Here is a 23,361-nt window from a genome sequence, read left to right as displayed (position 1 = left end):
TGCACTTCTATTCAATAGGTATAGTCTTTCATTAGCTTCTCTTCATATCTGTATTGCTGGAACTCAAATACCCTTAACACAATCGGTGAAAATAAGTGTAATTATACACCCAGATTTGAATTTCAACATGCATACATCTTCAGTGATCAAATACTGCCTCTTTAAACTGCAACAGATCCACTCTATCAGGTGTCTACTTGATCAAACTGCACTGGGAACATTACTACATGCTCTGGTGATCCGCACCCTAGACTACTACAAAGCTTTACTTTATGGCCTTCAAGCTACAGATCTCAGGCCATTACAACTTAAACAAAATGCTGCCATTTTAGATTAAAAGGGGCAGTCACTAAGAAACTTGTCTTTGAAAACTGAGGCCAGTGGATATTTGTGTTTATGTATGCATTCCTTGGGATTTGAATTTTAAAAACTATCAGCATAACTAAATATAGAATGATGAGCTAACAAGAACACTGTGTAATTCTAGTTTTGAAAGGACCATGAGGACTACTTTGCACAATTTGGACCAGATTCTATATATGGCGCCTAAAAAATAGGCGCTGAAAAAAAATGCACTTAGCGTTATTCTATAAATCTCACCTTAAATTTGGTGTGGTTTATAGATTATATGTAGTGCCCGTTCCTGTGACTAAAACTTAGGCAACTAAAACCTGGTGTAAATGCCTGCTCCTAACTTCGGTGTGGATTTGGGCATATTCTATAACAGTATGCGTAATTTTGAAAAATGCCCACAACCCGCCCATGTCCCCATGGCCACACCCCCTTTAGAGATCAATACATTAGAATTTACGTGTACTACTCTACAGAATACGCTTCGAAATTTGCATGCATAAATTCTAATTAGTGCCAATTAGTGCCAATAATTGCTTGCTAGTGACCAATTATTGGTGCTGATTGGCAAGTCTAAATGTGCATGTCAGAATTTATGCTCTATTAGTGCTGGATCTGAAAGCCTTTTTAGAATGGCACATTGATGCCTATTTTGCCTATATAAAATACGCTTAAAATAGGCATATAGGTGTCTTGCTGTGACAGTCCTGCCATTGAGTGTGTTTTTTCACATGATTCTGCTTTACTTCTTCTCCTGGCTTAGGCAAATAAGGCTCCACAGCGAGTCTTTGCACATGGTCCTGCATTCCCCTGCATCCCCCATGGTCCACCCTTGATGCCCTATAATAAAATAAACCCCTGCATGTGTAATATTGAAGTTTCAGTAGCAGGATTAATCTGTCCCATCTTCCCTCATCATCCAGTTAATAAATTCATTTGAAAGAATCAAAGAAAAGGAACTTGCAGAATAATATATTTCCATCCTCACTTTTGACAGACACTCTGATAGTTCAAATGCATTGCTAAGCAGTTTTGGGTCCCTAAACATTCACTAATCTGCTGAGCAGAACCACTACAGACATATTTATGACCAACTTATACAGCAAAAAGGAATCTATTCTAATACAAGACTACAATGCATGCTAGATATATATATAAGTCATGAGGAATGAGGAATTCTTACCTACAGGCTTCACGCATTGCCAAGAGCATTTATTATGTCACTCACAGCTGTGGCATTAAGTGAACTCAGGAGGGCCTTCCCATTCAGGTGATTATAGCGGTTTCAAATTTATGAATATTTAGCAAACATGAATAGTTACTAAAGTTCATTACTGTTTTATGCCTTGATCTCTTACTTCCAAAACTTTTCACCTTTGAAATATCAATAGAATCAAAGTGGTATTAGAGGTTGTTATGTAAATGTTAAACTACTACTACTACTACTACTTAACATTTCTAGAGCGCTACTAGGGTTACGCAGCGCTGCACAATTTAACAAAGAGAGACAGTCCCTGCTCAAAGAGCTTACAATCTAATAGACAAGTGAACGGTCGGCCCGATAGGGGCAGTCAAATTGGGGCAGTCTGGATTCACTGAACAGTAAGGGTTAGGTGCCGAACGCAGCATTGAAGAGGTGGGCTTTAAGCAAAGACTTGAAGACGGGCAGGGAGGGGGCTTGGCGTAAGGGCTCAGGAAGGTTGTTCCAAGCATAGGGTGAGGCGAGGCAGAATGAGCGGAGCCTGGAGTTGGCGGTGGTGGAGAAGGGTACTGAGAGGAGGGATTTATCCTGTGAACGGAGGTTACGGGCGGGAACGTATATAGTAGATTTCTCCTTTAGTACTTATAACCTGAAGGATATTTTTACTTAGGGCTTAATTTGTAGACAAAAAGGAAGTGGAACTGTGCTGGGGGAGGGGAAGGGGCAGGCAGGGCAGGAAAGTAGCAACAGAAGAAGAGGGCTGGGTTAGGGAGTAGAGTGACTGTTCTCTACTGTATTCCAGGCTCATCCCCCCCCCCCCCCCCACCTCCCCTCTATCTGCAGGTTGCCTAGAAGGAAGGGGCTGGAGCAAAAGAACCCTATGACTCTGGAGTCTGGAAAGAAGTGGTGGTGGAACTGAGTTCCAGGCTGTTCGCCCAAAAATTAAGCCCTACTTTTGCTAAACTATGTTAAAACTTTACAGTTGATACAGGTTACTATAACTGTAAAAATTAATGTGTGGCAACTGCAAAGCTTCTGTGCTAAAATGTTCTTTCCCATATGTAAATATATTTATTATATTATATTTATATTTATTGTATTTACAGCCACCATTATCCATCCGGTCCATTGTGGTCCAAGTTGAGTGCATTAATTTGAAGGTCGGCAGTAGAATCTATCATGAAGTACGGATATTAGTGCGGGACAAAAATGACAATCCACCCCGTTTCCAGAAGCAGCGGTACTATGTGACTGTAAATGAGGTCAGATTTACATTTTATCTCAACCCTTGCCCTGCTAAAGCTAGTAATTCCCAATTCTGCTTAGATATCATATTGACTGGCAGTTTGCACTGAGTCAACATACTGAGTCACTGCATACAGAACTTGAAGTAGAAAGATGAACAGAGCATTTTACAGGATGGAAGAGGAGGATGCTTTTCATTTTATTTTTTTATAGGAATATGCTACCATTTTTAAATAAAACAAAATACAGCATATGCTATGTCATTTTGGCCATTATTTTAGAAACATATTCATGTGCAAATAATGTAATTTACATATGTAAATCACATGCACTTAAAGCCTCTGTTTACTTGTAGAGATCCACATTATGCAGAGATTTCAGTGGGGTGTGATTTGGGCCTGGTTTGGTTGTGGATTGAGTGGGACTAAAATGTATACATGTGTTAGCATTAAGGACTCACGTGTTACGTGAGCAGTAATGACCTACGCACATCAAATGCCTTGACGTGCATAGCTGGCACTCATCAGAAAATAAAAATTATTTTTTGGACACGCACCAAAAATGAAATTACCCTCCTCTCCCCCTGCCCCCCCTGTAGCCACCCATGTCCAGCGACCCTCCTCCCCCCTGCAGCCACCCATGTCCAGTGACCCTCCTCCCCCCTGCCCCCCTCCAGCCACCCAGGCTGACGTCACTCACAGCTGATTCCCAGGCAGAGGGAGGAGTAGGGAAACATGCGGAGCAAGTGGCAGGGAGCGGCACATCAAACAATGACCCTCCTTTCCCCTGCCCCCCCTCCAGCCACCCATATCCTCTGACCCTTCTCTCCCCCTGCCCCCCCTGCAGCCACCCATATCCTCTGACCCTTCTCTCCCCCTGGCCCCCCCTGCAGCCACCCATGTCCAGCGACCCTCCTCCCCCCTGCCCCCCTCCAGCCACCCAGACTGACGTCACTCACAGCTGATTCCCAGGCAGAGGGAGGAGTAGGGAAACACGCGGAGCAAGTGGCAGGGAGCAGTGCATCAAACAACGACCCTCCTCTCCCCTGCCCCCCTCCAGCCACCCATATCCTCCGACCCTTCTCTCCCCCTGCCCCCCCCTGCAGCCACCCATGTCCAGCGAACCTACTCACCCCCTGCCCCCTCCAGCCACTCATGTCCAACAACCCTCCTCTTTCCTGCCCCCCTCCAGCCACCCATGTCCTGTGACCCTCCTCTCCCCCTGCCCCCCTCCAGCCACCCATGTCCAACGACCCTGCTCTCTCACTTGCCCCTCCATCCACCCAGGTTGTGTAACCAATTCTTCGGGGCAGGCAGGAAAGATCCCTGGTCCTGCCTGCCCGCTGATGGTGCTGGTGCTGACGCTCCCCCGCTGCCAGATCGCTGTTGAAAATGGCCGCCGAGACTTCCATGGCGGACTCGCAAAACTTCTGCTGAAGTCTTGGAGGCCGCCCTTGTAAGTATCCCCATTTTAGAAAGGGAATTCATTTGTATGGGAATAAGGGGCCTTTTTACTAGGCTGTGTAAGTGCCTATTCACGTCCAATGCACGCCAATTTGTAGTTACCGCCCGGCTACCACATGGATCTTGCGGTAATTTCATTTTTGGCGCGTCCAAAAAATAATTTTTATTTTCTGACGTGCGCCAGCTAAGCACGTCAAGGCATTTGATGTGCAAAGGTCATTACTGCTCAGTTAACACGTGAGACCTTAATGCTAAGTCAACGGCTGGCAGTAAGGCCTCAGACCCAAAATGGACGCGTGTCAATTTTTATTTTGCCGCATGTCCATTTTCAGCAAAAATTTAAAAAGGCATTTTTTGCAGGTGCACCCAAAACACGTGCCTACACTACCGCAGGCAATTTTTCAGCACACCTTAGTAAAAGGACCACTCAATCTCCACATCAAGCTTTACCAGTGTAATTTTTCTAGCAAAAAAGGTGCCGGTACTCAAATGTCAGGCCACCCTTCAGGGGTGGGGTGATCACTGAGGGACTCACCCCACAATAGCCAGGCCCCCTGCAACCAGTCACAAAATCTATGACAAGGCAGAATTGGTGAGTTGAGCCTGAGCTCTTTGATTAAAACTTGTGCTCCATGGGTCAATTTTAGCAGACACTGGAAAAGGTGCCGTTACTGAGTACCCCTGAGTACCCCCTCAAAAAAAGCCCTGAGCTTTACACTAGCTCAAAGGTGCGCATGGTTTTAATAAAGTACAAGTACTTTTCAGCCTGGACATTACACCAGGGATTAAAGGATTATATTTATTATGTGTTCTTTTGTAATCTACCTAGGTTGTAGGCTGATTATAGGTTTTTTAAATAAATACAATATTTTACATAATCTTCCATTGTTTATTTACACCCCCAAAATGAACCACACTACTTCATTACTTAATTAGTGGCACTTAAAACAAAAAGCCTATCTATATAAACATGAATTAAATAGTGATAGAACATCATATTATTCCAATTAACCAACAACAGTTGTTGAAAATTTTGAGATCTAACAGTTTCAAAGGAACCTTCCAATCACCTGATGTGATTAGATGTGCCCTTTTTTTCAGGAAAAAAATTACTTCTATATGACATTCTTTTCCTTATAAGTTTTTACGACTACCTTAGCTGTCTTTCTCCTTGCATCCTGAAATAGGATTACCAGCTGATAAATTTTGTTCTACCTTTGAACCAGCTTCAAAGCTATGATTAAATCTTTAATTCAAAAATGTTCTAAGTCAACTTGTCCATTGGACTGCTGCTCAGCCTTTCTTATGAACAACCCTCTGCATTATATTCCCAAATGGGTCACTCACTTTTTGAATTGTGCCTTACCTAGGAGATTTTTTTCCGCCACAATGGGTGAGTTAATCAGCTAAATTAAATATAACAGAGCCTAGTAGTTATATACCAATAGCAAACATTCCTTTCATTACCAAATAACTGGAGGCTCATTTTGGCTTTGGAAGCCTACACAGTACTGAATCCTTATTGCCAATTTTGGTCTCTGCTGCCATAAAGTCTATAAGCAATGGCAACCAGACAATATTACAGGAAGCTGATATCTCTGTAGCATGTGACACTATCAATCATGACATTTTATTATACAAGCTAAGGGGCTTTTTTACTAAGCCACATTCAAACGTGGCTGCTGCTGTTTGTAGTGTGTGGGTTTCCCGCATGCTGCAGCCCCTTTTAACACATCGGTAAAATGGCCGCATTTGTATACTTTCCTGTAATGGCCACACATAAATTTCCCAGTTAGCACATGGCCATAACCATGGGAGCCCTTACCACCACCTATTTACTAGGCGGTAAGGGCTTCTGCACTATTCCTGTGCTAATCAGGAAGCATGCAACAATGTACCCATGCTACCCAATTAGTGCAGGACATGCCTACTCTCCACCCATAGACATGCCTCCCATGCCAAAAAATAAAAGCTATTTTTTACCACTGGATTAGCATGCGCTGATCAGCACACTACAGTGGGATACCTCAGTCTACCCTGTGGCAGTGCTTTTTGGCGCATGTTAGGCATGTGCTAGTGCCTACCACAGCTTAGTAAAAGGTCCTGCTAATAAGGTAGGACTCTTGGCATTGTTTTGGAATGCTTTTGTAAATTTTTAATATATAAGTCATATGTAGTCAGAAAAGATGGATAATTTTTACACAAATGGATGTCAATATGTGGAGTGCCACAGGGCTCACCACTGTCTCCATTACTATGTAACATCTATATACATTTTTTTCAGTGTGGTCATTTTAGAACGATATATTCATGCTGATAACAACAACTCTTTCAGACTATAACCTCATTTGTCAGACGATATCTAATTGTATAACTAAAATCAATAAATGAGCCATCTCTCATATGCTAAAACTGAATGCTGCTAAAACTTATATATTATGGATTGGAAAAGCTGATGAACAACCTAAGACTGTTTCTTTATGCTCAAGCAAAACCTTGCCAATTAGTCAGTCTCCTAAAATCATGGGAGTAATCTTGGATCAGTGTTTCTTTTGATCTTTAAGTAAACAATCTTAGGAAAATGATTTTGATTCAAACAGCTCAGAGCTTTCAGGCCATATTCCCTTACTGCTGTCACAATTAGATTACTGCAATTCTTTATACAGTGGATTACCTGAGTGGAGGAGTAGCTCGATAGTTAGTGCAGTGGGCTAAAAACCAGGTAAACTGGGTTGAAGTTCCACAACAACTCATTGTTATTCTGGGCAAGTCACTTAACCCTCCATTGCCCCAGGTGCAAAATAAGTAGCAGTATATAGTATATAAAACTACTCTAACTGTAACCTCAGAAAACTGGTATATCAAGTCCTATTCCATATTCCTTATCTGTTAAAAATTGGAGAAAGCTTCAACTATTATAGAACACAACAGACTGATTTTCAGAAGTTCAAGATCTGCTCATACTATGGGCATTTCTATCAAGAAGTGAAAGGCACTGCGATGGGCGCCTCTATGACGCCTGATAAAGCAAATCTTTATATGGCAGAACTTGAAAAGATGCACCTCACAGTACACCCTTTTATTCAGGAAATTAAGATCTAAAGAAGATACATAGATGATACTTTTTATCCTTTGGAAAGGAAGAGCCAAACACCTATAGGATTTTTTTTTCACTTGGATTAATGATAGAGATGTGAATTTAAAATTTAAAATGCTATTTGATAGGAACTCTATTTCTTTTCTGGGCATTCAGATTACTAAGAAACAATTTTTTTTTCCTCAACTTTATATAGGAAATCCAATGATCATAATATTTTTTTTACATTTTCAAAGCTTTCACTATAGAAATCTAAAGATGAATTTGCCATATTGTCAATTTTAAGACTCCGTAGGTTATTCTCCAAATCAGCTGCCTATAAGATAAAAGCAACACAGATGGCCAATATGTAGGGGATACCCTAAAAAAAACATGTTCAAGAAGGCAAAATCTAAAAATCAAGAAGATTTATTGTTCACAGGACATAAGGATAACAATGCTCCAGAATTAGTTTTCACATTAAATTTTCTCATCTAGCAAATAACATCAAAAATATAATAAGGAAACATTGGCATGTTTTACAATTACATAAATGTTTCAGGGACCTACAACCAGCAATAGCTTACTCCAGAAATTCTACATTAAAGAATAAATTAGTGTCATCAGTGTTACCCGATTACATTGAAGTGAATGTAGAAGTTCAAGGCCACAAACCATGTAGCTCATGTTCTGTGTGCAAACATTCATTACAGTTAACTGTTTTTAAAGATCTTCACAATGAACATAAACACTACCTAGCCCTCCTGTTTACTAAACCACGTGGCAATGCCGATACAGCTCATTCAAAATGAATGGGCTGTGTCGGCATTAGCGTATGGCAGATGCTAGCACAGCTTAGTAAACAGGGGGATAAATTTCACCAACCCTTGTATATCTAGCTATGTATTTTATGTCATCATTTGCACCTGTAATTTTCTTTATATAGGAAAAATTAAAAGATTACTGAAAAAAAGGATTGTTGAACACAGAAGTTGCATATCAAGTGATATAGAATCTTTATTACTTGTAGACCACTCAGCAGAGTTTCAGTATACAGTAGAAGAAATAAACTTCTTTGTAATTAAAATGGTAAAACCCAGATGGTAAGGACAATTTAGACCTTGCTCTGCAGCACCTGGAGCAAAGAATGATTTATGAACTAGATACTATGCAACCGAATGGTCTTAATAGAGAAATAGATATGTCATTATTTTTGTGATAGAGATGAATATTCAGTAAATAGATACAGGGGCTTCACAGTGAGATCAGCACATCTATTCTGTGTTGCCTTCAGGATAATAGAGGTATTATTAGTTTAATAAAAATAGTACTATTTTCTATATGTTAGTTCATTTTATCCAGATTGGTTTATTATAAATTATATTGTAGATGCTTTTATTGCATATTAAGATGCAAAAGATAGAGAGATGTTTAATCATTTTTATAATTTGTTCTTTTTTTTACACCATAGATATTTTTGGCATATCTTATCAGCATGTTACACTGCATATATACACATTCATTTAAAGGGTCATACTTTTACATTTCACTGCATATTCTTTGTAGTTCAAATGGTATTAGACTCAGGGGCCCTTTTACTAAGCCGCATAGGTGCCTAGCCAGCTTATTTTCAAAGGAGATCGTCGGCCATCTTCTGACACAAATCGGTATAATCGAAAGCCGATTTTGGCCGGTGCCAACTGCTTTCCATTGCGGAGCCGGCCAAACTTCAAGGGGGTGTGTTGGTAGGGTAGTGAAGGCAGGATGGGGGCAGGACGGGGGTGTGCTCATGACATGGCCAGCTTCCCCCGATAATGGAAAAAAGAAAGCCGGCCTTGACGAGCATTTCGCTGGCTTCACTTGGTCCCTTTTTTTTCAGGACCAAACTTAAAAAAGGTACTCCAACTGACCAAATGACCACCGGAGGGAATCGGGGATGACCTCCCCTTACTCCTCCAGTGGTCACCAACCCCCTCCCACCCAAAAAAAAAGAAAAATATTTTTTGCCAGCCTCTATGCCAGCCTCAAATGTCATACCCAGCTCCCTGATAGCAGTATACAGGTCCCTGGAGCAGTATTTAGTGGGTGCAGTGCACTTCAGGCAGGTGGACCCAGGCCCATCCCCCCCTACCTATTACACTTGTGGTGGTAAATGTTAAGCCCTCCAAACCCCCCCAAAACCCACTGTACCCACATGTAGGTGCCCCCTTTTCACCCATAAGGGCTATGGTAGTGGTGTACAGTTGTGGGGAGTGGGGAGCTCAGCACCCAAGGTAAGGGAGCTACGCACCTGCGAGCTATTTTTTAAGTCTGCTGCAGTGCCCCCAAGGGTGCCCGGTTGGTGTCCTGGCATGTCAGGGGGACCAGTGCACTACAAATGCTGGCTCTTCCCACAACCAAATGCCTTAGATTTGGCCGGGTTTGAGATCACCGGCTTTAGTTTTCATTATTGGCGAAAACCGATACTGGCCATCTCAAACCCGGCCATCTTTGACATTTGGGACTGCTCTTTGCGGCGCCGGCCAAATAGATGGTGAGGTGAGGCCCCACCTGGAGTATTGTGTTCAGTTTTGGAGGCCGTATTTTGCTAAGGATGTAAAAAGAATTGAAGCGGTGCAAAGAAAAGCTACGAGGATGATATGGGATTTGCGTTACAAGACGTATGAGGAGAGACTTGCGGACCTGAACATGTATACCCTGGAGGAAAGAAGAAACAGGGGTGATATGATACAGATGTTCAAATATTTGAAAGGTATTAATCCGCAAACGAACCTTTTCCGGAGATGGGAAGGCGGTAGAATGAGAGGGCATGAAATGAGATTGAAGGGGGGCAGACTCAAGAAGAATGTCAGGAAGTATTTTTTCACAGAGAGGGTGGTGGATGCTTGGAATGCCCTCTCGCAGGAGGTGGTGGAGATGAAAACGGAATTCATGGGATAAACATAAAGGAATCCTGTGCAGAAGGAAGGGATCCTCAGGAGCTTAGCCTAGAATGGGTGGCAGAGCTGGTGGTTGGGAGGCGGGGCTAGGGCTGGGCAGACTTATACGGTCTGTGCCGGGGCTGGTGGTTGGGCGGTGGGGATAGTGCTGGGCAGACTTATACGGTCTGTGCTGGGGCTGGTGGTTGGGAGGCGGGACTAGTGCTGGGCAGACTTATACGGTCTGTGCCAGAGCTGGTGGTGGGAGGCGGGACTGGTAGTTGGGAGGCGGGGATAGTGCTGGGCAGACTTATAGGGTCTGTGCCAGAGCTGGTGGTTGGGAGGCGGGGTTGGTGGTTGGGAGGCGGGGATAGGGCTGGCCAGACTTATACAGTCTGTGCACTGAAGAGGACAGTACAAATAAAAAAGTAGCACATATGAATTTATCTTCTTGGGTAGACTGGATGGACCGTGCAGGTCTTTTTATGCCGTCATCTACTATGTTACTATGTTACTATATACCACATGGAAATGTAAGCCTATTCTATAAAATTTGGGCATACTTTAGAGAATATACCAAGGCATTTCTTTTTACCGTACAGATTTTTATGATGCATTATATAGGATCTAGCCCTTTATGTTGATCATACACACCTTTACAAGTATGCAGCTTTTTAAATCTTTAACTTGATTCTCTATCAGTATATTCTTATTTTATGCTTAAGGTTCCCTACTTTTATTGCCTATAGATAGCTTAATTAATGCAGTGTTTGATATTTTTGGTCGGATTAAATTCTGCTTTGTTGAGTCTCAACAGGTAATTAGATATTTTGTTCCTCTAAGTTTTTATATACTTAGACTGTGTCTTGCATTTCACTTTCATTTCAACTTCGATGTTGTTATCTACCAGTTCTTGGCTTTAAATTTGAACAATAGACATTCACCACATGATGAGATATGATTATTCACATACATTTTTGAAATTTGGCAATTAGTCACGTATTTTCATGTGATCACAATGATCTCTCCACAAAGTGTTTTGAGCTTTGGTTTATATTTCTTGTTTTGGGTTCACATATTCTTCTCCTTTTTTTGTTTTCTTTTCTAACGCAAATACTTTTATGTTTTTTTTTTTCTTTTTCAATGTGAATGTTTATGTATTTATTATATATTTATCATTATATCTTTTGGTTTTTCTGTTATGTGCCAAGATTCTCCTGATGAAGGCTATCCAGCTGAAACACAGCCTGTGTTGAGTTTCTCTGTTGGGACTTGTATCTACATGTTCTTTACCCATTAAAGGAACTTTTTTTGGAACATTTGGTCATCTTCCAATCTTGATTTAGTTTGCTTACATTTTTTGTGTGCAAGTTGTTTTTTTTTTTGTTTTGTTTTCTCTTGTCTTTGGACTACATGTACTGTTGCTGTCACATCCTTGGGGGGGGGGGGGGGGGGGGGGGGAAATGGTCATCTGGTCAATTATGGTACATTTTTGTGTCCAGATAAAAACATCCCATTTTTGGCGTAGATGTTTTGTACCTTGTTCCATTATCCCTGAAAAATGTCCAAATTCCGGGCCCAACCAAATTCTGTCCAAAATACTCCCCCCTGTGATTTAGATGATCTGTGGAGAAAACCATCTCAAATCTGAATTTTTAAAATCATGACTACGACATTTTCCCATGAAAAACATCTATCTGCTGCTTTGTGCAACTTTTGAGAAGTTTTTCTCTTTTGAAAATGAACACCAAAGTATTTTATAAATTCCATTCATAAATGTGATTCGATCCAGACTCCATCTATGTGTATGCCCATCTGTTAAATACACACTTCCCTGGATTCTGTAAAGGTTACCCAAAGGGCACAGTGGGCAAAATCATGCATAAAGTAATTAGTTAATGAGCCGGTAACAATCAATAACATTGGCATTCACATTCTTCCATCACCCTTAACAATATAAAAGGATATCTATCAAAATGAAGACTCCAAACCAATGGCTTGTGGCAAATATATGGCCTCAGTTTTATTAACTTCCAAACAATCCCTTTCCTTCACCTCCCCAAAACCCCAGCCAATACCACAGGGCCAAATTCAACTTTAAAACATTATAACCTTACATTTAACAGTTAAGAATTTAACTTAACAGATGCTTTAAGCTGTCCTTGTCCCCATGGCTCATAGTGATACCATATATGACCCCATAGTTTCATCCCCATAGCTCTCCAACTTCAAAATACACAAATTGCCTGCAACAAGTACCATTCAAAATGGAATTGCCAAAAAATCTCAGCTATGAATAACTGCCCTGTCCCAACCCAATCCCAAGACTTTGTTAACCCAACCAAACTGCTGGGAGGGAGGGAGGGTTGACAGTGCCTCCTATCTGGGCTCCAAAAACCTAAAGCTCCCACAGCCCTTCAGTCCCAAGCCTTCACACTCCAGTCCCTCTCATCATTAATCATGGGAAATAATGAAAATTGAAGTGAAAGGAAAAGAGAATGGCTCAGCTCAGCAATTTTATGGCACCTCCCTCTTCATGGAGAAAGTGCCAGCCTTTTTGGTGTTAACTGGCACTAATTTGCATTTGCATGGGTATTTGCCTAAATGCTATTCTCTAATGCTATGTGCCCAAAGTTTCTCACCTGCAACTCAAAAGAAGGCATGGCCATGGGAAGGGCATGAACAGGTCAGGTGCCTTCTCAAAATAGAATTATAGAATTCCTGGGTTGTGCGTCCAACTTGCATTCCAGGATTTACACCAGGTTTCATGCTCAAAGTTGGGTGGAAGAATCGACGCTAAGTGCTATTTTGTAAAAGGTGCTTAGCATGGATATTATGTAATAGCATGAAACATTTTGGCACCTAACTTAGGATCTCATTTATAGAATCCCACCCACAATATAAGATATGCATATATTTCCTGAATAGCGCTTAGGCAGAATTTTGAGATTTATGTGTATATGTGCTAACATATGTGAGTATATACCATTATTCTAATCATTTATACACACACCCTCAGATTCTAAATATCACTCCTAGTTTTCCGTGTCGAAATCCAAGCTTATTGTATAACAAAGCACATAACTTAATTGGCTTAACAAGCTAATCAGCATTAATAACAGGTCTTAACAGCAACATGAGCATTAATTGGCAGCAATTAGAATTTACATGCACAACTCGCTAAGCGTATTCTGTAATGAACTGTGGATAAATTCTAATATGTGCAGTAGAGCTGAACCATTTATTCTAACATGAGTTTCACTATTCTTAAAGAAACTTGAGGGTTTTTATTTTTACCATTTTTATGCATTCCACATACTTTACAGCCTCATAGCAAATGTTCTAATGATCATACATTATTGAAAAGTATTCTCATTTTTGCAAGATGCCTTATAGGGAAACAAGAATTCAGTGTACCGGCTGATTCCAATAGTGATTTAAATCTCAAACAAGGAATACTTTCTTTGCTGATACATTATTCTTATCATTGCTGTCTACAATTCACCAGTGTGCCTTAATTAGCCGAAAAGCTTTTATACAACTAACTAAAGAAAACAGACCTCTGGAGTAAGATCTTGATGCAAAAAACAATGTTCTAGACGTAATAAGACATCTTTCTACATGCAATAAATAATTGCAGAGCGAACCATATTGTGCAAGTCTTATCTACATTCTTACAATCATTAGGCACAGATAAACTGTAAATGAATATACACCTTTTCAGCAATGAGACAATTTTTAGCAGGTGATGGAGGTAAGAGATTTGTGATCATTCAGCTAAGAATATTTAGAGTTGTATGTCTTCAGAAATATCTTAGAAAGGCATTCAGAAATTTCAGCTGATGGAAAAGGTAAAGAATGAAAGAAATCCTCTGTATAATGGACCTAAATAGCAAAAGTCTAAGGCCCCCTTTTACTAAGGCGCGCTTACATTTTTAGCGCACACTGAAATTGTGGGCGCGCTAAATGTTAAAGATGCCAATGCATTCCTATGGGTGTTTCTAAAGTTTAGCACATCCACAATTTTAGAGTGCGCTAAAAATGTGAGCGCGCCTCAGTAAAAGGGGGACTAAATTGTTTTTGATTTTGCTGTATAAAATGCCAATAAATACATATTGGCCATTTTGAGTTGTGCAGTTTCTGGTTCCAAAAGAATATTATCCCTTTAGGGCCAATGACATGTGAGTCTGTCTGTCTATCTATCTATCTATCTATCTATCTATCTATCTATCTGTAGTTTGTTCTTTATATATGTGGTGCTTTAGTTTCAAGGCCAATCATCTGGACACTTAAGGCTTGTCCTATCTGTCTTCAGCTATCTAGTTTAAAATAGGAGCTCAGTAAAGTAATGCAAGTATTTGATGCACTTAAAGCACCTTCGAGGACTGCATAGAATCATAACTTCTCACCACTGCCTCAAAGAATAAAACCACCTAAGAATAGATGGTTCACGGTGGGCTCAGGCAGACTTCGTCATGTGACACAGAAGCATCCGCCCGCACAAGTGTTGCCCCTAAAGAATTCTTTCACTCCATTACAGCACTGTGATGTTTCAGAAAATAGAACTGAGGCAGAGGAAAAAGCAAAGTTGGAACAAAAAGATATGAAGGTACCCAAAGTGAAAAGACACCCCCAAATTATTAATGTTGAAACACATACCAGGAAATATAGATGGAAAGCAATGGCCACAAATGATTGTAGTCTAAGCAATAAAGTTCATGACCTTCAAGCCTTGATGTTGGAGGCAGACTTAGATTTTGTTGCAATCACAGAGACGTGGCTCAATGGTTCTCATGAATGGGATGCAAACATACCAGGCTATAATCTATTTAGGAAGGATAGAGAGGGCCGTAAAGGTGGAGGAGTAGCTCTATATGTGAGAAATGAGATCACAGTGACTGAAATGACAGGGACCTGGGGAAAGGAAGAAGCGATAAGGATCACCTTAAAGAGAGATGATAGAACCTCTGTCCACTTGGGTGTTGTTTACAGACCTCCGACACAATTAGAGAAATTAGATAAAAACCTGATCACGGATATTCAAAAGTTGGGAAAGAAGAGAGAGGTGCTGTTGCTGGGAGATTTCAATCTGCCGGATGTAGATTGGAAGGTTCCGTCTGCGAATTTGGAAAGAAGTAGAGAGATCGTGAATGCTTTCCAAAGTGCTCTGCTCAGACAAATGGTGACGGAACCCACAAGGGAGGGAGTGACGCTGGATCTGGTGCTCACAAATGGGGATAGTGTGTCAAATGTCCGAGTGGGTGCACACCTGAGAAGCAGTGACCATCAAACGGTTTGGTTTGATATGACGGCTGAAGTGGAGGGCGGCCACTCTAAACTCAAAGTCCTGGATTTCAAGCATGCTGACTTTAGTAAAATGGGGGAATACCTGAGGAAGGAGCTTATGGGCTGGGAGGACATACAAGAAGTGGAAGGACAGTGGTCCAGGCTGAAAGAAGTAATAAATAGGGCCACAGACCTTTATGTAAGGAAAGAAAATAAAAGCAAGAGAAAAAGGAAACCAATATGGTTCTCCAAGCAAGTGGCTGAGAAAATAAAGGCTAAAGAATTGGCATTCCTGAAATATAGAAAAACTCAAGAAGAGGAACACGGGGAGGAATACAGGATGAAACTGAAAGAAGCCAAGAGAGAAGTACGTCTGGTGAAGGTGCAAGCGGAAGAACAAATGGCTAGAAACGTAAGGAGGGGCGACAAAAATTTCTTCAGGTATATTAATGAAAGGAGAATAACTAAAAAGGGAATTGTGAGACTAACAGATACTGTGAACCGCTATGTAGATAATGATGAAGAAAAAGCCAATTTGCTAAATAGATACTTTTGTTCTGTTTTCACTGAAGAAAATCCTGGAGAAGGACCACGAGGGTCTGGCAAATGTACATTTGAGAATGGAGTGGATATAGCACCGTTCACAGAAGAGAGTGTGTATCAACAACTTGGAAAGCTAAAGGTGGACAAAGCCATGGGACCGGACGGGATCCACCCCAGAATATTGAGGGAGCTCAAAGAGGTTCTGGCGGGTCCTCTTAAAGATTTGTTTAATAAATCCTTAGAGACAGGAGGGGTTCCGAGGGATTGGAGAATGGCGGATGTGGTCCCTCTTCACAAAAGTGGCAATAGGGAAGAAGCTGGAAACTACTGGCCGGTAAGCCTCACCTCAGTTATTGGGAAAGTAATGGAAGCGAAGCTGAAGGAAAGGATAGTGAATTTCCTGGAAACCAATACGTTGCAAGATCCGAGACAACATGGTTTTACCAGAGGGAAATCATGCCAAACAAATCTCATTGAATTCTTTGATTGGGTAACTGCAGAACTGAATCATCGACATGCTATAGACGTCATCTACTTAGATTTTAGCAAAGCTTTTGACACGGCTCCCCACAGGAGGCTCTTAAATAAACTTGATGGGCTGAAGATAGGTCCCGAAGTGGTGAACTGGATTAGGAACTGGTTGACGGAGTTTGCTAGGAGGAGGGAAAGGTGAGTAGTGTAGTGCCTCAGGGATCGGTGCTGGGGCCGATTCTGTTCAATATATTTGTGAGTGACATTGCCGAAGGGTTAGAAGGTAAAGTTTGCCTATTTGCGGATGATACTAAGATTTGTAACAGAGTGGACACCCGGGAGGGAGTGGAAAACATGAAAAAAGGATTTGAGGAAGCTAGAAGAATGGTCTAAGGTTTGGCAATTAAAATTCAATGCGAAGAAATGCAAAGTGATGCACTTAGGGAATAGAAATCCACGGGAGATCAAGATGGCGATCTGAGCGGATGTGTGGACACGATGCTCTTTAGACTACCAAGTGTTCTGGCGCAAAGGCTCCGTTTACTGTCTAACGATGGGGAAGCGGAAGGGGAAAACTGCGGCACCTACCTCCGTGGCTCCGCAGTCGACGCCATCTACCCGCCAGACAACACTTGAGAGTTTTGGCGTAGTTTCCCTGGGACAACGGAATTCCGCCTCGACCAGCTCTCCTCTTTCGGGAGCGGAGCGCAGCATAGAGGGAGTAACGTTAAGTTCTCCCTCATTTACAGCACCCCAGCAACCCGGCAGTGAGTTTTCCCCTCAGGGGCCATGTAGAATGGAAGAGATTGTTCCTATCTCCGTGGAAGGAGGACCCAGGGGCATCTCAACTCCAGGAAGTGTAACTCTGGAACAGGGGCTGAGTCAACCCCGTTCATCTACGCCTGGAAGTTTGCTGCCGACGGCTGGAGGAGAAATTATAAGACCTGCTGTAGTCACGATGGAGACCCTATGGGATGCCATACAGGGTGTGAGTACTATACTATCACAGATGAATGTATCCATGAAAGGTGACATTTTGGAGTTAAAACAAGGATATCAGAATTTGTCTGTAAAGTTTCAAGAGCAGAGTGAAAAAAATGTTAAAACTGAAGGTGAAGTGGAAAAATTGCAAAATATTACCTCAGAATTAATCAGAGACAGAGAGATTCAAAAAAGGAAAATTGAATACCTTGAAAATCATGGACGTAGGAATAATTTGAGACTCTTAAATTTTCCAAAATGCCCATTGGTATCAGCAGTGGACATGCTTAAAAAATACTTCCGAGAAATATTGGAGATCCCAGTGGAGGGCTTTCCGCCCATAACGAGGGCCCAATATTTATCAGGGATAAAGAATTCTAAAGGTCAGATTGAAGATAAGCCTAATCTCAATTTAACAGAATTTCTGGAGAACTCTCTCGAAATTATAACTGAAAGAACAACGTTGATAGTTACTTTTGCTCTAGAACCAGATAAAAATAATATATTTAGATCTTATTTTCGTCACTTGAATGATCTTTTCTTGGGGGCTAAGATCCAGGTTTTTCCTGACATTGCAAGGAACACACAAAAAAGGAGGAAGGAATTCCTTTTATATAAATCCAGAATTTTGAGTTTAGGGGGTTCTTTTGTGTTAAAATTTCCTTGCAAATGTTGTATATCTTTTGAATCTGTTAATTATGTGTTTTATACCCCAAAGAAGTTGTTGGAATTTATTGTAAGTAAAGAAAGGGAGAGAAGACCCTTGGAAATACTCCCATAGGTAAAATGCTGTTAAGTCGGCTGTCGGCTTCTGTTGTCCTCTCTAGCTCTGTTTTCTTCTTAATTTCCTCTATTCTTAATCCTAGTATCTTGATTCTAACCTGATATTGTGGACAAAATTAATAGAATATTTCAATAACATATTTACAATATGTAAAATATTTTATTTATATATTTCTTTATAGTATTGCTGGATTTCCAATGCATTTATGTTTTGTATATATAAATGTAAAATTAATAAATATTAAATATTAGAAATCCACGGGAGACGTATGTGTTAGGCGGGGAGAGTCTGATAGGTACGGTCGGAGAGAGGGAACCTGGGGTGATAGTATCTGAAGGCAACAAAACAGTGTGACAAGGGGTGGCCGTAGCGAGAAGGTTGCTAGGCTGTATAGAGAGAGGTGTGACCAGCAGAAGAAAGGAAGTGTTGATGCCCCTGTACAAGTCATTGGTGAGGCTCCACCTGGAGTATTGTGTTCAGTTTTGGAGGCCGTATCTTGCTAAGGATGTAAAAAAAATGGAAGCGGTGCAAAGAAAAGCTACGAGAATGGTATGGGATTTGCGTTCCAAGACGTATGAGGAGACACTTGCTGACCTGAACATGTATACCCTGGAGGAAAGGAGGAACAGGGGTGATATGATACAGACGTTCAAATATTTGAAAGGTATTAATCCACAAACAAATCTTTTCCGGAGATGGGAAGGTGGTAGAACGAGAGGACATGAAATGAGATTGAAGGGGGGCAGACTCAAGAAAAATGTCAGGAAGTATTTTTTCACAGAGAGAGTGGTGGATGCTTGGAATGCCCTCCTGCAGGAGGTGGTGGAGAAGAAAACGGTAACGGAATTCAAACATGCGTGGGATATACATAAAGGAATCCTGTGCAGAAGAAATGGATCCTCAGAAGCTTAGCCGAAATTGGGTGGTGGAGCCGGTGGGGGGAAGAGGGGTTGGTGGTGGGGAGGCGAAGATAGTGGTGGGCAGACTTATACGGTCTGTGCCAGATCCGGTGGTGGGAGGCGGGACTGGTGGTTGGGAGGTGGGGAATAGTGCTGGGCAGACTTATACGGTCTGTGCCAGAGACGGTGGTGGGAGACGGTGCTGGTGGTTTGGAGGAGGGGATAGTGCTGGCCAGACTTATACGGTCTGTGCCCTGAAAAAGACAGGTACAAATCAAGGTAAGGTATACACATGAGTTTATCTTGTTGGGCAGACTGGATGGACCGTGCGGGTCTTTTTCTGCTGTCATCTACTATGGTACTATGTTACTTTTTATATCTGAACAACATTCAAGTAAATGCAACCGAACTTGGCAGGGGATACCTTTCATCCAGTGGAAGGTCATGGACTAGTTTTTGACCCAAATTGAGCAATTTTACAAAATAGGTGCTATCAGAATATTAGCATATATACGCGTATGTGCCAACATGCTGTCTAAGTGCTATTCTGCAAATATCTGCTTAACTTATTTAGGGCTAGACTCTGTATTTGACGCTGAAAAATCGGTGCCATAAAATTTGAGCACTAAGCACTATTCTATAAAGGGCAAACTGAGTTAGGCGCCGTTTATAGAATAGCATTTGGCACTGGGACCCATGCCGAATTTTAGGTACAATGATTTACACAAAGTGATACCTGGAGCAAATCCTCATGCCTAAATTAGGTGTAGATCGACCTTATTCTGTAACATTGCATGCAAATTCCAGGAATGCCCAGGGCTACCAAGAGACTGTACCGGGCCTGGGCCGCCACCAACACCAGGCCCGGGGCAGGGCTGCCCCCCCCCCCCCGAATGTCATCTTCCTCCAGTGCTTCTCTTTCCTCTGCTGCATTGCATGCTCACGCGGCTGCTTTTTCTCTCATGTCGTGCATGCTCGGTTTCAAAATGGCTTACTAACATTTAGTAAAAGAGCCCTTTAGCAATAAAATTGCAGGCTCAAATTGTGTGTGCACCCAAATCTGTATGTGCAATTTTGGGCACCATATATAGAATTAGAGGGATAGTGTATATTTGCAAAGGGGGCGATACACAGGGATGGAGCTTGGGTGGAGCATAGGCAGGTCTCAAACTTACAGGCATAACATACAGAATAAATTACACAGGCATCTACGGCACTTAGGCGCTAACACCCCAGCTCTATGCCATCACTTCTGCGTAAAAGATGTTGGGTTAAGGCTACTGCTTTGTGCATGTATATATTTGTAAAATGACTGCTACCACTGTACATACTGGGAAATACACATGCATTTTTGCATGTTCTTATATGTAGTTTGCAAAAGGTTCTTCTTCAATCCTGATCTTAGAGGCCCTTTTAGAAAAGCTTAGTGTGTGCTAACAAAATTAGCATGTACTAAATGTTAAGAAACCCATATTATATGCATGGACTTCTTAGCATTTATCATGCACTAATTCCATTAGCACATGCTAAGCTTTAGTAAAAGAGCCCCTTAATGTTCTATGTAAACGGGCCTTACAACCTCTTTCTGACTTCCTTTTCCTGTCTCTGAGACACACACACACACACACACACACACACACACACACACATGCTTTCTATGTGGCAAAAGGGCACAGTCTTTCTCTGGTTGTCTTTCTCTAAGAGAGACACACACACTCTTCAGACCCCCTGCACCACTATCACCACCACCAAGAAACACACACACAGGGGCCTACTTATTAAAGTGTGCTAAGTATTTAAGAAGCAAATTAGCAAAAGTTGTTAGTACATGAGAGTGGTAACTGTTATTGTGCTGGCATGACAGCATATGTTAATTTCCCTGCTAACTATATGCTATGTAAGGGAGCCAGAATTGGATGGGTTATGGGCAAAGAAAGGATGTGGACTGAATATTGCAGTTAGTGCACGATACCTGCCGTGCACTAAAACTTGTGCAGTTAGCACGGGTGCACTTACCGACTTTTCAAAAGGTGGTGTTAAGTGCATCCACATTAATTGCAAAAGAACTCAGGGGTAAATTCAAGAAAGGTTGCTTAAAGTTAGTTGCTTAAAATTTGTGTGTATATATATATACACACACACAGTGCAATCCGCTTAAGTGCAAGGGTCGGGGACCAAAGAAATACATGCAGTTAACCGGAGCGTGCACTTAACCGTTGTGACCCAAAGAAGCTTGACATCTGGTAAACATATGTACAGTACTGTTTATTATACACAGGGCTTTTTTTGAGGGGGTACTTGGGGGTACTGAGTACCGGCACCTTTTCCATTGTCTGCTAAAATTGACCCATGGAACCCAAGTTTTAATGAAAGAGCTCAGGCTCTACACACCAATTCTGCCTTTTCATAGGTTCTGTGACTGGTTGCAGGGGGCCTGCCTATTGTGGGGAGGGTCCCTCAGTGATTACCTCCACCCCTGAAGGGTGGCCTAGCATTTGAGGACGCCACCTTTTTTACTAGAAAAAGTGCACTGATTATACGTACAGTATACAGTCTCCATTAACTGACGTTATACAGTCTCCGTTAACTGAAGTTAGGCTTACTTGAAGTAATCAGTGATAGTCCTCTGTACACTATTGTGTCTGTGAGTTCCATAGACTACGTCTGCCAAACGGTAAAAACTGTCATATCACTGACATCCAGTGGCCTCCAGAAAGGCCCGCACGGTGTTGAGACTCTCCAGAGCTCTTGCAAAAGTGACAGGAAGTTGTTGAATTTCATCAGCATATGCCTCGCTGCTCATTTCATCATCTGTTTCATGATCAGCCGTTGCCTGCGTGTAGGCGCATATCTCAACATCAGTACTGTCGTCAGTTGTTTGTAGATCGTAATCAACAGCTACATAGTGATGAAACTCCTCTTCATTAACACTGGCTGGGATGTCAATAGCCTGTTCATCTGACGTGTTTGCAACAGCTGCATCTGTTTCGTCCCTCTCCACATCCTTAACAAAGCTTGCCCGCTTGTAGCAGTTCACAATGGTTGCTTATGTAACATGATTCCAGGCTTCTTTCTGCATATGTAGGGAATCCAACAGTGATAGATTATGAGCCAGTACAATAGCACGTTTATCCTTGCCAGTCTGGTCATCCATAACGCTCATCAGACGACGTAGCACAAAGAGCCCGATAATGTTGTTTGAAATTGGCTATTATGCCCTGATCCATAGGTTGGATCAGAGAGGTAGTGTTTGGTGGCAGGAAGACCACCTTGACATTAGACAGCCTGACATCATCACTGTGTGCAGCACAATTATCACAAAGCAACAAAATCTGATGCTTTTGTGCCCGCATTTCTAGTGTCTAACTTCTTTAGCCACTGCTTCCAAATTTCTCTAGTCATCCATGAATTTGCATTAGCCTTATACGACACAGGAAGTCACTTAACATTCTTGAAGCAACGGGGCTGTTTGCTCTTTCCAATGACGAGTGGTTCCAACTTCTCACTCCTATTCATATTGTAGCAAAGGAGGATCGTCAGTTGGTCCTTCGACATTTTACTTCCTATAGTTTCAGCTTGTTTGAATGCAAGTGTTCCATCAGGAATCACTCACCAGTAGAGACCGTTTTTGTCAGCATTGAAACTGTTATGAGGTGCAAACTCTTTCAAGATGGTAGGAAGAACTGAAACAACCCAATTTTCAGCACCAAAGTCATCAGCGTCTTGTTTTTCACCATGCTGTTTCTTGAATTTTATGCTGTTCCTCTCCTTCCATCGTTCCAACCATCCAACAGTGGCTTTGAATTCAGTCAGTCCAAGACTTTCAGCTAGCTGATTAGATTTTTCCATAAGCAGTGGACCACCAACAGGAAACTGTCTGCTCCTGACTTGAGAAAACCACCGAAGAAGAGCATCTTCTACATCCTCAGCTTTTCCCGCCCGTTTACTTTTCCGGTGTGGATTTGTATTGTTTTGCAAGTCTTCCAGAAGCTGATCTTTCTGCTTCAAGATATGTGAAATTTGACTGGGATTGACGCCATATTCTTTAGCAATAGTTGCTTGACTTTGTTTGTTTTCTAATTTTTAAGAACTTCTATTCGTTCAGCCACTGTTTAAGTCTTACAGTTGTGCGATGATGATGAC

The 23,361-nt window shown here is 41.7% G+C and overlaps 1 protein-coding gene across 1 annotated transcript in view; it reads left to right on the top strand.

Moving 5' to 3' along the window:
* PCDH15 (protocadherin related 15) overlaps positions 1-23,361 on the top strand; it is a 1,022,916-nt gene that overhangs the window by 174,274 nt on the left and 825,281 nt on the right. The window contains 1 exon segment of the mRNA XM_030204966.1: positions 2,659-2,814. Within this exon segment, the coding sequence (XP_030060826.1) occupies positions 2,659-2,814 (156 nt within the window).

Source organism: Microcaecilia unicolor, chromosome 5 (genome assembly GCF_901765095.1).
Source record: "Microcaecilia unicolor chromosome 5, aMicUni1.1, whole genome shotgun sequence".
NCBI classification, from domain to species: domain Eukaryota; kingdom Metazoa; phylum Chordata; class Amphibia; order Gymnophiona; family Siphonopidae; genus Microcaecilia; species Microcaecilia unicolor.
Note: the sequence above shows the minus strand (reverse complement) of the source record. Positions and strands in the feature narration are given on the sequence as shown.